Source organism: Oratosquilla oratoria, chromosome 23 (assembly GCF_046742065.1).
Source record: "Oratosquilla oratoria isolate Oo_2021 chromosome 23, ASM4674206v1, whole genome shotgun sequence".
In the NCBI taxonomy this organism is placed as follows: Eukaryota; Metazoa; Arthropoda; class Malacostraca; order Stomatopoda; family Squillidae; genus Oratosquilla; species Oratosquilla oratoria.
The window spans coordinates 16,588,304-16,602,921 of record NC_134799.1 but is presented as its reverse complement, the minus strand read 5'-3'; the positions used below and the strand labels follow the sequence as shown (position 1 = coordinate 16,602,921).

The 14,618-nt window shown below is 41.9% G+C and overlaps 1 protein-coding gene across 1 annotated transcript in view; it reads right to left on the bottom strand.

Moving 5' to 3' along the window:
* The window catches only part of Ptp10D (Protein tyrosine phosphatase 10D), a 134,995-nt gene that overhangs the window by 23,644 nt on the left and 96,733 nt on the right, over window positions 1–14,618 (bottom strand). The window contains exons 6-7 of the mRNA XM_076206772.1: window positions 6,952–7,054; window positions 6,054–6,222 (exon numbers count right to left, since the gene is read on the bottom strand). Of these exons, the coding sequence (XP_076062887.1) occupies window positions 6,054–6,222; window positions 6,952–7,054 (272 nt within the window). The remainder of the gene's footprint in view (window positions 1–6,053; window positions 6,223–6,951; window positions 7,055–14,618) is intronic.

Below are 14,618 nucleotides of genomic sequence, written 5' to 3'. Positions count from 1 at the left end.
GAGGTTGAAGGGCAGTTTTGCATGAAACAACAGAGATAGACATACATATATATATATATATATACACACACATACATATGGGGGTGGGTTCCCTTGAAGAAAATCACCTGGTAAAAAACGAAAAAGAAATAACGGCTAGTCACAGACGATTTTGATTAATGTCTTACTATACAGAGTACCTTTTGTTACTGCAGTCGACATATTTTTTCGATACTAGAAAAAATTCTACTGTATGAAGAATATTGCATAGAAAATTATATATAATTGGCAATGAAAACCATATATTTACTGAGAGACATATATTTAGAAACTTTAATTTACGACTGTACAGTTCACCGTAAAAACTGGAGAATGTCCAACAACTGACTCAAGGTAAGACCCGTGGTCACCAGCCATGAACGCGCACTCGAACGCACACTGCTTACGTCACGACCCAAGCTCCGCCCCCTGCAGCAGACTCATTGCAAAGGCATGAAAAAGCAGGTCAAACGCAACCGTGAGAAATTTATTGCGAATGAAAAGGAAAAACATCAGGTTTTCGTGAGAACTTTATGAAAAAAGCGAGGGAAATTAAATTAAAACTGTAGACGACATAGGTGAGCAGTTCTGAAAAAATCTGGTATCCAATTTGAGGAAATATATATTCTATTTCGGCGCATAATTTCCGTAACACATAATCTTATGAAACTATAAGAAATTAGCGTTACGGTGAAATATAAATATATAAAAATATTCTCATGTAAGTTTTTTTTTTTAAAATCTGCAAAATAAAATCGAATACATAATAAACAGCATACGACAATCTAGCAGCAATAAAGAAGAAAAATTTAACAAAAAGTAATTGCAGACATCCAGAAATATTGATTTTACTCTGAAAAATACATTAACTTTTCTTTTCCATTTTGATCAATAAAATAATCGAAAGCGGAGACTAATAAAACGCATAACAGTTACAAAACAGGAACTGTGTTGTCATATCAAATCAATAAAACTGTTGTAGATATCAAACGAATTACCTGGCTTACTAAAACAATTTAAAACTTAATCATACTTTTCATTATCAGTTATTTGTGCCCATCTTGAGTTACAGAAATCTCATTATAATTCAAATCAGACAGTACGTTAAGACAAGATTAACCAGTTTTTGATGTCAAGCGAAGATTTTTCAGAAAAGTGCCTGAATTTTATCAAAGATATTTGAACGCATTTAAAGAATATTAGAAATAAAAAAGAGAGTGTGATAGAGAAAGAAAGAGAGAGAGGGAGAGAGAGAGAGAGAAAGAGGGGAATAGCTAGTCTCCCAAGATTGGTACCTGGAGCGCATTGAAATCACCTTAAATCTCGTTCGAATCGTTAAAGCAAACGTCATCTTCTCATTCTTTCTTTTGTTTATTTTCCGTTTTCTCTCAACTTCACAACGATCAAGATATTCTAGAAAAGCTTTTTCTTTATCTCAATTTCAATTTCATCCGTCATTAATTATTCAAAATTAATCAATTAACTGCGGTACTTTCAAACACATATTTTTCTTCTATTTCTAAGCCTGAAAATTGTCATTGGTCAGATGGGTTTTCTAAGAAGCGCTGACTCATCTTGCAGACCCAGCCAAGTCACTAGATACCAATTGATAAACCGACATTTCTCAAATAATACAAATTAATGTCACTTACCACAACCCCGTATATATTATCCACTCAATATATATAATATATATATATATATATATATATATATATATATGTGTGTGTGTATTTACCTAGTTGTATTTACCTAGTTGTATTTTACGGGAAGGGGAGCTATGCTCGTGGGGTCCCGTCTTCATATCTCATTTTATCTAAACTATTTTTAAATTCATGTATTGTTTTTTGCACACACCACTTTCTCATCTAACTTGTTCCAACTGTCTATTACTCTGTGAGGAAAGCTGTTCTTTTTCAAATCTCTTCTATAGCTGTCTTTTTTTTATTTTCTTTCCGTGTCCTCTTGTATTTCTGTCATCCCATTTTATCAGATTCTCTCTATCAGTAATTTCTATGCCTTTCATGATTCTGTAAATAGCTATCAAATCTCCTCTCTCTCTTCTTTGCTCTAGTGTCTGTAGTTTAAGTTTTTGTAGTCTCTCTTCATATGATAGTTTTGAGCGTGTTGGTGCCAGTTTTGTGATTGCTCTTTGTATTCTTTCAAGTTTTTTTATACATTTTTTTGTACTTGGTGACCATATCGTTGCTGCATATTCCAATCTTGGTCTTATCAGGGTGATTAGGATTTTCCTCACCATTTCTTCATCCAGGTATGTAAATGCCACTTTGATTGTTCTTATTAAATTATAAGTTTCTCCAAAAATCTTATTTATATGTTTCTCAGGTGACATATTATTCATAACAATGACCCCCAGGTCCTTCTCATTTTCTACTTTTTTTATTCCTTCTTCTCCCAAATTATATGATCCTGTTATTCTGTTTTTGCTTTTTCCAAATTCCATTATACTACACTTTTTTGTATTGAACTCCATCTCCCACTTCCTACTCCATTCTTGTACTTTATTTAGATCTCTCTGTAGTGATTCACAATCTTCTTCAGTTTTCACTCTTTTCAGTAGTTTTGCATCATCTGCAAAGAAGCTCATATAGCTTTCAATTCCTTCATCCATATCATTAATATATATAGCAAACATTATTGGGGCCAGAACTGTTCCCTGCGGGACACCGCTTATTACTTCATTCCATTTTGAGTGCTGATCTCTTATCACTACTCTCATTTTTCTTTCTTGCAAAAAGTCTTCCATCCAATTTAGCAATTTACCTTGTATTCCTCCTTCATATTCTAATTTCTTAAGCAACTTCTTATGTGGTACTTTGTCAAAAGCTTTTTTTAGGTCTAGAAATGCACAATCAGCCCATCCATCTCTTTCTTGTATTATATCTATTAGCCTTGAATAGAAACATATTAAATTGGTGACGCATGATCGTCCTTGTCTGAATCCAAATTGCCTTGGATTTAGTACGTTGTTTTTTTTCCAAGTATTTTACCCATCTACTTTTGATAATTCTTTCACAAATTTTTGCTATTGTACTTGTTAGAGAGACTGGTCTATAGTTGGTAGGTTCTTCTTTATTTCCTCCTTTATATATAGGTACTATATTTGCTTTTTTCCAATCTTCTGGAACTTTTCCTTCTTTTAAGGAACTGCTTATTATGCTATGTATTTTGTCTGCCAGTTCATTCCTGCATTCTTTCAGAATCCAGTTTGCTATTTCATCTGGCCCATGCGATTTTCTGACATCAAAATTACCCAAGTGTTTCAATATTTCATTCTTTGTTACTTCTATTTCTTCCATAGGGGGGACTTTTTCTTTCCACTCAATCTCTTCAGGTTGTATATTTTCCCTTGTAAACACTGATTTAAAATGTTTGTTCATAATTTCTGCCATTTCCATTTCCTCAGTGTATTCAACTCCTCCTTGTCTTAATTTCTCCAAGTCTTGTTTGTTTTTCAGTTTATTGTTTACAAATCTGTAGAATAGTTTTGGTTGATCTTTACACTTTTCTATAACATCTTTTTCATATTTTCTTTTTTCCTCTCTGCACTTTTGTACATATTCATTTCTATAACCAGTATATATTTTCCATTTTTCAGGTCTTCTGTCTTTTTTCCATCTGTTCCAGGCTTTGTCTCTTTTGTCTTTTAACTCCCTACAACTTTTGTTGTACCAGCATTTTACATATTCTTTTTCTTGTTTTTGTCTTGGGACATACTTTTCCACTCCTTTTTTGTAAATTTTTGTCAAAATATTCCATTTCTCTTCCACTGATGTTTCTTCTTTGTATATTTCTTCCCAGTTTTCTTGTTGGAAGAATTCTCTTATTTTATCAAAGTTTGTTTTTTCATACATCATTCTTCCTTTTCTATATTGTTCATTTCTTTTCATATATTTTTCTTCATTAAGTTCCAGTTCAATCAATATGTGGTCACTTTTACCTATTGGTATTTTATATTCAATCTTGTCCACTATTCTAGGTTCAGATGTAATTATTAAGTCTAGCCTCGATGGTTCTTCTTCATTTCTATACCTAGTGTTCTCTTGTATCCATTGTGTCATTGAATGGTCAGTAATCATCTCAAGTAGAGCATTTCCCCATGAGTCATCACCACTCTTTACTGTCATTTCTTCCCAGCAGATTTCTTTGCAATTAAAGTCGCCCATCATAACTATTCTTCCTCCGTCTTCCATTATTTTAGTTAATGCTATCTTTGTGTCCTCTAACATACTTTTATATTCACTCTCCTCCCATGAGGCTGTTTTCGGAGGCACATAATTGATCACAAATTTTCTGCTCTTCTTATCTCTGTCTTCCACTTCTATCATAATCATCTCTACTGTATTCTTTCCATATATGACACCTTTCACGTTTATATCCTTCTTAGTCAGGAACATAACTCCACCCCCTTGCTTTTTCTCTCTGTTTCTAATCCAATAATTGTATGCATCATGTCCTACACTGTTGGGTGGTAGTGGGCCTTTTAATTTTGTTTCTACAATTCCCATTATGTCCGGTTCTTTTTCTTTCAAATAATCATTCAGCTCATTCAATCCTGTTATTATTCCATCTATATTTGTGTAAGACACTCCTAGTTTTCTGCCACTTCCATTGTGTTCTCCGTTTCCCTTATGTTTTTCTTTTGTATGTCGAACTTCCTTAGTTTCATGTTCACTACTCTCCAATAGAATCTCTCTTTCTCTGACTCCGTTCTGTTCTCGTTTTTTGCCTTAGCTTCCAGTCTTTTCTGCTTTTCTTCCTCTCTTTCCTCTTTATTCATTTCTCTTTTTATCCATATCTTTTTGTATTGTTCACTTGTTGCTATTTTCCCTGTTTTGGATAAGATATTCTCTGCCGTTGTTTGTGACTTGAATTTGATCTTAATTGGTCTGGTCTTGTCTGTGCTATACTTTCCGAGTCTAAATTTCTCTTCGATTTGTTTCATAATTTCTGGTTCATCTTCCTGAACTGATTCTAGTAATTGGCTTACTTTTTCATTTTCCTCTTTGATTCTTGTGGTTCTATCTGTGTTGTGTTTCTCTTCCATTCCTAATATAATTATACATTTCTTCTTGTCTGCTAAATCCCTTACTATATTCTCCTTTTGTCTCATCACTTTAATAACTGAGTCTTCAGTATGTTCTTTCAATTGCTGTTTGACTATGTCAGTGAATGAAACCTTATTTCCTTCTTGGGTTTTCTTCCAATTTTTACTTTCTTTAGCTATCGTTTCTCTGTTTTCTTTACTATTCTTCTTCAATTCCTCATTCTCCACCTTTACCTCTCTTAACTGTCTTTTTAGGTCTTCTATTTCATCAGTTAAGTTTTTATTCGCCTTTTCCAGTTCTTCCAATCTTTCAACCCTTTGTAAAATGGTGTTCATATGACCTAACCTACTCTCCAAGTCCTCGATCACCTTATCAACCTTCTTCTCTAGTCTTGTCAGTCGGGGGGGGGGTTTGTGTCCCCCCCACTCTCTTTAAATCCCTTGAAAATATTTTCATCACTTTCTACTGTATTGTTCCTATCTATACTTCTAATCTTTACATTCTTATTAGACATTCCGTCGTCCTCCAGCTCGTCTTGTGGTCGTTTGTTTACTTTACGGCGGTCTATTTGGACCAAGTCCTCTACTTCCTCATTACCTTCCATTTTCCCAGCAATCCCTCCCCTTCTCCTCTTTCCTTACTTTCCCACTACCCCACGAGCAATTTCCCCCACCCTGTAAATACAAAAAGGCACTTCTCTTTGCGTTGGGATCCACAATCTGCACTTTTCTTCAGAACGTTCTTCAAGCCGTCCGTTCGTTGAAAGTGTGTGTGTGTGTGTGTGTGTGTGTGTGTGTGTGTGTGTGTGTGTGTGTGTGTGTGCACGCCAGGGAGTTCAGGGAAATGAGGGGCAGAAATTTGGCGAAATATACATCTGGCCAAAATTTAGCGAAAATTTTTGGCCAAATTTGGCGAAACATAACTTGGCGAATTTGAAATAGCTCGCCCGACGGCCCTAATACGTACCCAAGGCCTCTGGGGGGATCCCACTGGACGGTGAAAGCGTAGGGCGTGAGTTTCCGGAGGTCGAAAGTGACGTTCCGGGGCTTGAGCGGGATGGTCCGGTAGCTGGCAGTCGTTGGCAGGGAAATCTGGTCCATGCTCACCGTCTCCACCGTGATGTTGTACAGGCGGCCTGAGGTAGAGAAATACATGACACAAGTGGCAAATGTCCACAGACAGATACACGGTAAGAACATGCCAATGGAGACTGCAAGAGACCAGAAGGCCTACTAAACTAGGCAGTTCCATGTCCCTTACCACCTGCCATCCCCTATCTATAAGGTTATCTGGTCTTCTAAAACAACGTTATTTTAATTAAATCTGCTCCAATTTGTAAACGAGAGGATCACGTGATGCAAGAACCGGTTTGTGGGTTCTTCACTGATGCCGGACGGTGGCCTGTCAGGGACAGGGGGAGGAGATCTGATAGGGAAACATAAGATGCAGGGCGTAGGGGAGGGAGGGGGAGGAGAGGCGGAGGCGGAGGAGGAGGAGGAGGAGGAGGGGGGGGATGAGAAGATGAGGGTGCTTATGTGTTCCATTCAGGTGGGGAGGAACGACTAGATGACACGGGGGGGGGGGGATAGTTTGACCTAATGGCATCTGAAGACAAATATGGCAAAGGAAAAGGGGAATTTGACCTAATGACATCTGAAGACAAATACAGCAAAAGGAAAGGCAGTGTGACGAGGATGAAGGCTTTATCAGTCGTTCTCGAGAATTCTCCAACGAGTGAAACTTTGCACCACTACTAGAAGCTTCCGACACCATCTGGTGTCGTTCCATCAGCCGCGTGGGGTGCCAGGTGTGGGAACCCCTACGGACCACAGCTACGCAACAGGGGACGAAGTGGATGACCTACCTGAGACGAGGCCGTGGAAGGCCGCCTGGGCGGGTCCTGGCGGGTCGCCGTTCTTTGGTACGTTCTTGACGCTCTCCACCGCGTCGCTGGGCTCGATGCTCACCTGAGGATCGTCAAGGTATGACGTAATTAGAATAGTTATGACGTCATTATGATCGTGAATGAATTACGTCATTAGAATAATTATTACGTCATTAGGATCGTCAATGAATGGCGTCATTATAATAATTACGTCATAAGGATCGTGAGGGAATGACGTCATTAGGATCGTCATTAGAAATGTTATTACGTCATAAGGATCGTCAAGGAATGATCCCATTAGAATATTACGTCATAATGATTAAATAATGACATCATTAGAATATTTATTACGTCATAACATAGGACCTCGTAAGGAAAAACACGTCAAATACGTCTAGGAATGACGTCATTAGAGTAATGATTACGTCATAAAGTAGGACCTAGAGGAGAGAAACAACTTTACCAAATGCGTCGTCGGAGGCAATTAAAAGAAAAATAAATTAATAAATAAAATAAAAACTCCAAATATAAGAGAATTCGAGGATGATAAATTATATTAATTACTCAAAACAACGAAATCTGTATTTGCAAAACTCCGTCGTGTTTTGTCTGTCTGCCATCACACCCAAACCCAGGAACAGTCCACCATTTTGAGTGCTCTAGCTTCAAGGAGCACCTCTGTGGAGTACCTTCAAGGAGCACCTCACCTCTGAGAAGTACTTTCAAGGAGCACGTCTGAGGAGTACCTTCAAGGAGCACCTCTGAGGAGTACCTACAAGGAGCACCTCACCTCTGAGGAGTACCTTTAAGTAGCACCTTTGAGGAGTATCGTTAAGGAGCACCTCACCTCTGAGAAGTACTTTCAAGGAGCATCTCTGAGGAGTACCTTCAAGGAACACCTCTGAGGAGTACCTTCAAGGAGCACCTCTGAGGACTACCTTCAAGGAGCACCTCTGAGGAGTACCTTCAAGGAGCACGTCTGAGTACTTTCAAGGAGCACCTCTGAGGAGTACCTTCAAGGAGCACCTCTGAGGAGTATTTTTAAGGAGCACCTCACATCTGAGAAGTACCTTCAAGGAGCACCTCTGAGGAGTACCTTCAAGGAGCACCTCTGAGGAGTACCTTCAAGGAGCACCTCTGAGGAGTACCCTCAAGGAGCACCTCTGAGGAGTACCTTCAAGGAGCACCTCTGAGTACTTTCAAGGAGAATCTCTGAGGAGTACCTTCAAGGAGCACCTCTGAGGAGTACCTAGGAGTACCTCACCTCTGAGAAGTACTTTCAAGGAGCATCTTTGAGGAGTACCTTCAAGGAGCACCTCTGAGGAGTACCTTCAAGGAGCACCTCTGAGGAGTACCTTCAAGGAGCACCTCTGAAGAGTACCTTTAAGGAGCTAATACACACAGCAGTGTGTGATCTAAGCTAGATAATGTCTTCCTCCCGCAACTGGCTCAATCGAGGGTGGAGGAGGAGAAGTGAGAGGAGGAAGAGGAGGAGGAGGAGGATGAGGAGGAGGAGGATGGGGAGAGTGTAGAAATTGGAGGAGGAGGAGGAGGAGGTCTGAGAGGAGGAATAGGAGGAGGAAGGGGAGAGTGTAAAAAATGGGGGAGGAGGAGGAGGAGGCGTGAACGGAGGAACAGGGAGAGGAAAGGGGACAGTGTGGAAAGAGGGGGGAGATGAGGGAGGAAGAGGGTTGAAGAGGAGGAAGAGGAGAAGGAGGGAGAGAAGGAGGAGAAGGAGGAGGAGAAGAAGGAGGAGAAGGAAAAGGAGGAGGAGAAGGAGGAGGAAGAGAAGGAGGAAGAGAGGTAGAAGGAGAAGGAGAAGAAGGAGAAGGAAGAAGAGAAGGACAAGAGGAATGAGAAGATGGATGAGAAGGAGATGGAAAAGGAGGAGGAGGAGGGGGAGGAGAAGAAGGAGAAGGAGGAAGAGAAGGAGAAGGGGAAGAAGGAGGAGGAGGAGGAGAAGGCGGAGAGCGCCATTTTTTTTTTCTCTTCTCCTTCGCTCCTCTGCAAATGTTTTCCGCGTATTGGCCCAGAGAGGTTGCATGACGCAGCCCCCCCCCCCCCGTTTTTTTGTGATTTTCTTTTGCGCTCCACCAACGGCGGGGATATCGTCTCCTCTAATTCCATCTGTCCCAGAAGTCATCTGTGCTTGTTTCTTTCTTTTACGTAAACGCACACACACACACACACAAACACACACACACACACACACACACACACACACACAGAGAGAGAGAGAGAGAGAGAGAGAGAGAGAGAGAGAGAGAGAGAGAGAGGGGGGGAAGAGAGAGGAAAGAGAGAGGAGAGAGAGAAGCGAAAGTGACCTTAGAGAGGGGGCAAGTCAGCAGACGTGCCGTGTTGTTGAGCACAAGGGGCGAAAGAACAAAGCACTCGAACGGTCCGAGCCACGAAGAAAGTTCGTCATGTTGTTCTTGAAGAACAGGAATCTGGAGACGGCTTCAGGCATCTGTCGCCTTCCCCACACATGCTACAAATTTTTGCTTTCTAACGAAAATTGCTTTCAGTTGTCTTTGAGATGACAACTATTGTTGCTATTACTATCATCATTATTATCATCGTTATTATTTACTATCATTATTATTTTTGTTATTACTATTACTATCATCATTATTATCATCGTTATTATTTACTATCATTATTATTTTTTCATTACTATCACTATCATTATTATTATCATCGTTATTATTTATTACTATTATCATTATTATTTATAATTATCATTATAACTATTTTCGTTGTCGTCATCATTTATTATCATTGTTATCATTATTACCACCATCATCATAATTATCTATCGGTTATAAGTATCATTATTTACAATCATTATCACCATTATCATCGTTATTATCTATTACTTACAATCATTATCACTATTTTCATCGTTATTATCTATTACTGTTGTTATCGTCATCATTATTGGCAATGGCAAATCAGTTATATGTCACAGATTGTGTACGGTCAATCTTTATAGTATCTACAAGGGATCCAATTCCACAAAAATATCTTGATATGGAATAAAATTTCACAAAATTATCTTGATATGGAATCCAATTTCATCTAAGTTGTTTTAATATACCCCCATGACGACTTATTCCAACTCAGCCACTCCATGATACCATCCCAAAACAATCTTGTTTCATTTAAACCGATACAAATTAATGTCGGTCGAAAGGGAACAAATATTAAGACTGGACGTGAGTTCATTACTGTTATTCTCTCTCTCTCTCTCTCTCTCTCATAATTATCTACTGACCATCTCCCACCACTCCTACGAACCCTCCACTTTACAGTCGACAAGTAACGCAAAAATATATATGAATAAATTAAAAAAAATACGTGAATAAATAAATAAAAGAATAAATGAATAATCAAAATGAAATTAAACAGAACTGAAACAAAACAGAATAAAACAAGCCAATAAATAAACAGATAAATAAAATGAAGTAGAAAAGCTAAAATAAAATAGAATAAAACACACCAAAACAAAGTAAAATAATAATAATAATAATAATAATAATAATAATAATAATAGGAACATTAATAGCAAAAATGATAATAATAATAATAATAATAATAATAATAATAATAATAATACAAAAGTTGCATTCACGAACAGCGTCACATAAAACCTTGCAGTCAGCACTTGAGCGACTGGGAACGACGATTCTGTAAAAGTGAAATCTGGATCTCAGGAGCTGACAACAGATGACAACAAAACACTCCTAATCATGCACAAGACGCCTTAGGGAGGAAGGGGGGAAGGGGGGAAGGGGGAAGGGGGGAAGGGGAGAAGGGGGACGGGGAAGTAGTGGGGAAGGAGGGGGAGAAAAACCCTTATGTCAACATATCTAAACCTTTTTCCGTGTTGGGTGCCACCTCTCAATATTTATCTATGTATTAATATATCCATTAACTTATTCTTACATATTTCTATCTATTCATTCATTCATTTCAATTCGCTTATTCATCTCTATTTATTTATAAAAAAAAATTGTGAATTCCCTTTGGGTTTTACATTTTTATTCAATTAATGTTATACATTAAGAGACATAACATTGATGCTATTCTTTCAGCTAATTTGGGACCTAGGATCATGGGTTAGGGGGTTAGGGGGGAAGAGGGTTGGGGGAAGAGGGGACTTCCTTGCAGCCTCCCCCCCCCTCTCCTCTGGAGGGGCAGAGAGTCATTGGCCGCAGCTTCGAGAAGATTCTGTCGAAAGTCCAGAAGGAACGAAGACATGACGTCACAATGGCGGGAGATTAATGAACAAACGAACGATCTCAGAAACCTCATGAGCACTTGTGAACAGAAAGAGGAAGAAATGAACAGATTGGTACACACACACACACACACACACACACACACTATGTCACAATCTGGAAAAACAGATGAATTAAAATCTAATTTTGATAATTGGAGAATAAGGAGATATAGCACAAGTTGGAAGCATATGTGAATTTGTAGCCGGGTATGGCCATTGGAGAGTAAGATACAGGACCCCACGATCTTTGCTCCTTTTCTGGATACTACAATTAATAAACAACCACACACACACACACACACACACACACACACACACACGCAAAACTTCAGGGTGGGAAGGGAGGGAGGGGGGAAGGGAGGGTGCGGGGCAGAAAGAGGAGAGAGGTGGGAGAATACTTGGGGGAGGGGAGGGGAGGGGGAAGGGAGGGTACGGGGACGAATGAGGAGAGACGTGGGAGAATACTTGGGTGGGGGGAGGGGAGGGGAGGGGAGGGGAGGGGGATAAGAAAAAATAAATGAGAAAAACTTCAGGGTCGTGTCGATATTTGGGAGAGGAGGAAGAGGAAGAGGAAGAGGATGAGGAAGAGGAAGGTGAGGAGGTGCAGAGGGAGGAAGAGGAGGAGAAAGAGGAAGAGGAGGAGAAAGAGGAGGAGGAGGGGAAATGAAAGATGAGGAGATGCAGAGGGAGGAAGAGGAGGAGGAGGAAGAGGAAAAGGAAGAAAAGAAAGAGGAAGAGGAGGAAGAAGAGCAGAAGGAATATGAATAGGAAGAGTTTAGTTTAAGGATGAAGAAGAGGAAGAAGGGGCGGAGGAGAAGGCGGAGGAGGAAGAGGAGGAGAAGGAGAAGGAAGAGGAGGAAGAGTCTACGGATAAGGAAGAGGAAAAAGAGGAGGAGGGATAATAGTAGGAAGAAGAGGCGGAGGAAGAAGAGGAATAAGAGGAGGAGGAGGAGGAGGAGGAGGAAGAGAAGGATGAAGAGGAGGAAGAGGAATAAGAGGGGGAGGAGGAGGAGGAGGAGGAGGAGGAAGAGAAGGATGAAGAGGAGGAAGAGGAATAAGAGGGGGAGCAGGAGGAGGAAGAGGAGGAGGAGGAGAAAGAGGAGGTGCGGCGACTGTCGAAGAAGAGAGGGGCTGGGGTCGAAACAAGATCAGGTTCGTTCACTTTGGAGAGAAAAAACAAACAACGGCATGACGTCATATTGTTCGTTTCATTCCGGAGTGAACCGACCTGATCTTGTTTCGACTTCGCGTGGGAAAAGGAACGGAAGAAGAACGTATGGAGAACGTGTTGGAGAGGGGTGAACGGAGAGAGGAACGTATGAGTGAACGTAAGAAAGAACGGAAGGGGGAGACGGACGGAGAATGGAAGAGGAACGTAAGGGTGAACGTACATGAAAACGTAAGGGAGAACATACGGAAGAACTAAAGAAGAACGTAAGGGTGAACGTACAGGAGAACGTAAGGGAGAACATACGGAAGAACGAAAGAAGAACGTAAGGGTGAACGTACAGGAGAACGTAAGGGAGAACATACGGAAGAACGAAAGAAGAACGTAAGGGTGAAAGTACAGGAGAACGTAAGGGAGAACATACGGAAGAACGAAAGAAGAACGTAAGGGTGAACGTACAGGAGAACGTTAGGGAGAACATACGGAAGAACGAAAGAAGAACGTAAGGGACACGCGTTGGGAACATATGGTGAACGTAATGGGGAACGTACTGGGAACAAGCACCACTAGGAAGGGGTGAAGGAACGTGCGAGGTTGAACGTGACTTAGGGAGATAAGCAGGGACCTGGGACGGGGGGGGGGGGAGAAGCCATATGGAGGATTAGGGGGAGGGGAGGGGAGGGGAGACGGGGAGAGAGGAGGAGGGGAGAGGGGGAGGGAGGGGGAGAGAGGGGGAGAGAGGGGGAAGAAGCTGTTGGGAGGATTAGAGGGAGGAGAGGAGAGGGGGAGGGGAGAGAGGGGGACAGGAGAGGGAGAGAGGGAGGGGAAGAGGGAGATAGGGAAAGAAGCCGTAGGGAGGATTAGGAGGGAGGGGTAGGGAGGGAGAAGAGGAGAAGGGGAGGGAGGGGGAGAGGGGGAGGGGACGGAAGAGGGGTACGTGAGGGAGGAAGGGAAAGGGAGGGGGATGAGGGGGAGCGGAGGGGAGAGGGGGAGGTGGGGGAGCGGAGGGGTGAGGGGGAGGTGGGAGGGGAGGGGGAGAGGGGGAGGACGCGGAAGAGGACGAGGCTGTGGGTAGCCCCCCCCTTCCCCCCGTCACAAAAAGGATCGAGGAAGAAACGCCAAGATTCACAAAAAGAGGGATGAGGGACAAGGGAGAGGAGGAGGGAAGGAGGAAGAGGAAGGATGAGGAGGATGAGGAGGATGAGGAAGGAGGACAAGGAGGAGGATGGAAGGGAAGCACAGGAGCGTGAGGAAAAGAGGAGGAAGAAAAGGGAGATGGAGGAGGAGGATGAAGAAGGGGGAAGAGAGGGAGGAAAGGGAAGCACAGTAACGTGAAGAAAAAGAGGAGAAAGAAAAGGGATTTGGAGGAGGAGGAGGAGGAGGTGGAGGAGGAAGAAGAGGAGGAGGAGGAAGAAGAGGGGGAGGAAGAGGAAGAAGAAGTGGAGGTCCAGATATGGGAAAAAAAGTGCGTGAAATCAGCCAATTTAACTCCTTCGCTAGTTCAAACGTAGCGCTGAAACGTAGCGCTGAATAAAATCACCTGACGGCAGCAAGAATGTGGTGAACAGGACCACCAGGCAGAGAAGGTGATTCAACCCTCCAATCCGTCTATCTGTCTATCAACTTCTCCGTCACGTACATATTCATTCTATCTGTCGCCAGGCGATTTTATTCAAACGAGAGGTCAGTTTAACGTGAGGGGGGACTGCACCTCTCCCACTCCCCCCACCTCCTCCACCTGCATTGTTACATCACGCTATTGCATCAGTCTACTTCGTCACGGCAGGCGACGTGATACGGTACGTCACGGTACGATACACATGACACCTCCTTCGGACACCGTGACGCGGTCGAAGCGATGATCACGGGGGACCAGATCACCAGCGCTTCTGGCCTTGCGCACCCAGGGGATTTCAGTCGGTGCCCCCAGGGACCCCTGGGGTCCCGTCAAACCCTCAGGAATAAAATCGTCGGGCGACAGCGTGGGTTGGGCAAATCAATAACGCGAAATTGGTCGCCATATTGAAGGTGGACAATGACGTTCCGTCGTGTAGGTCGATCTGGGGAGCCACGTTTCGTCGAATAAGTCGATCTGAGAAATCACGTTCCGTCGTATAATTCGATCTGGGGAGTCACGTTCTGTCGTCTATGTCGATCTGGGAAGCCACGTTCCGTCGTATAAGTCGATCTGGTGAG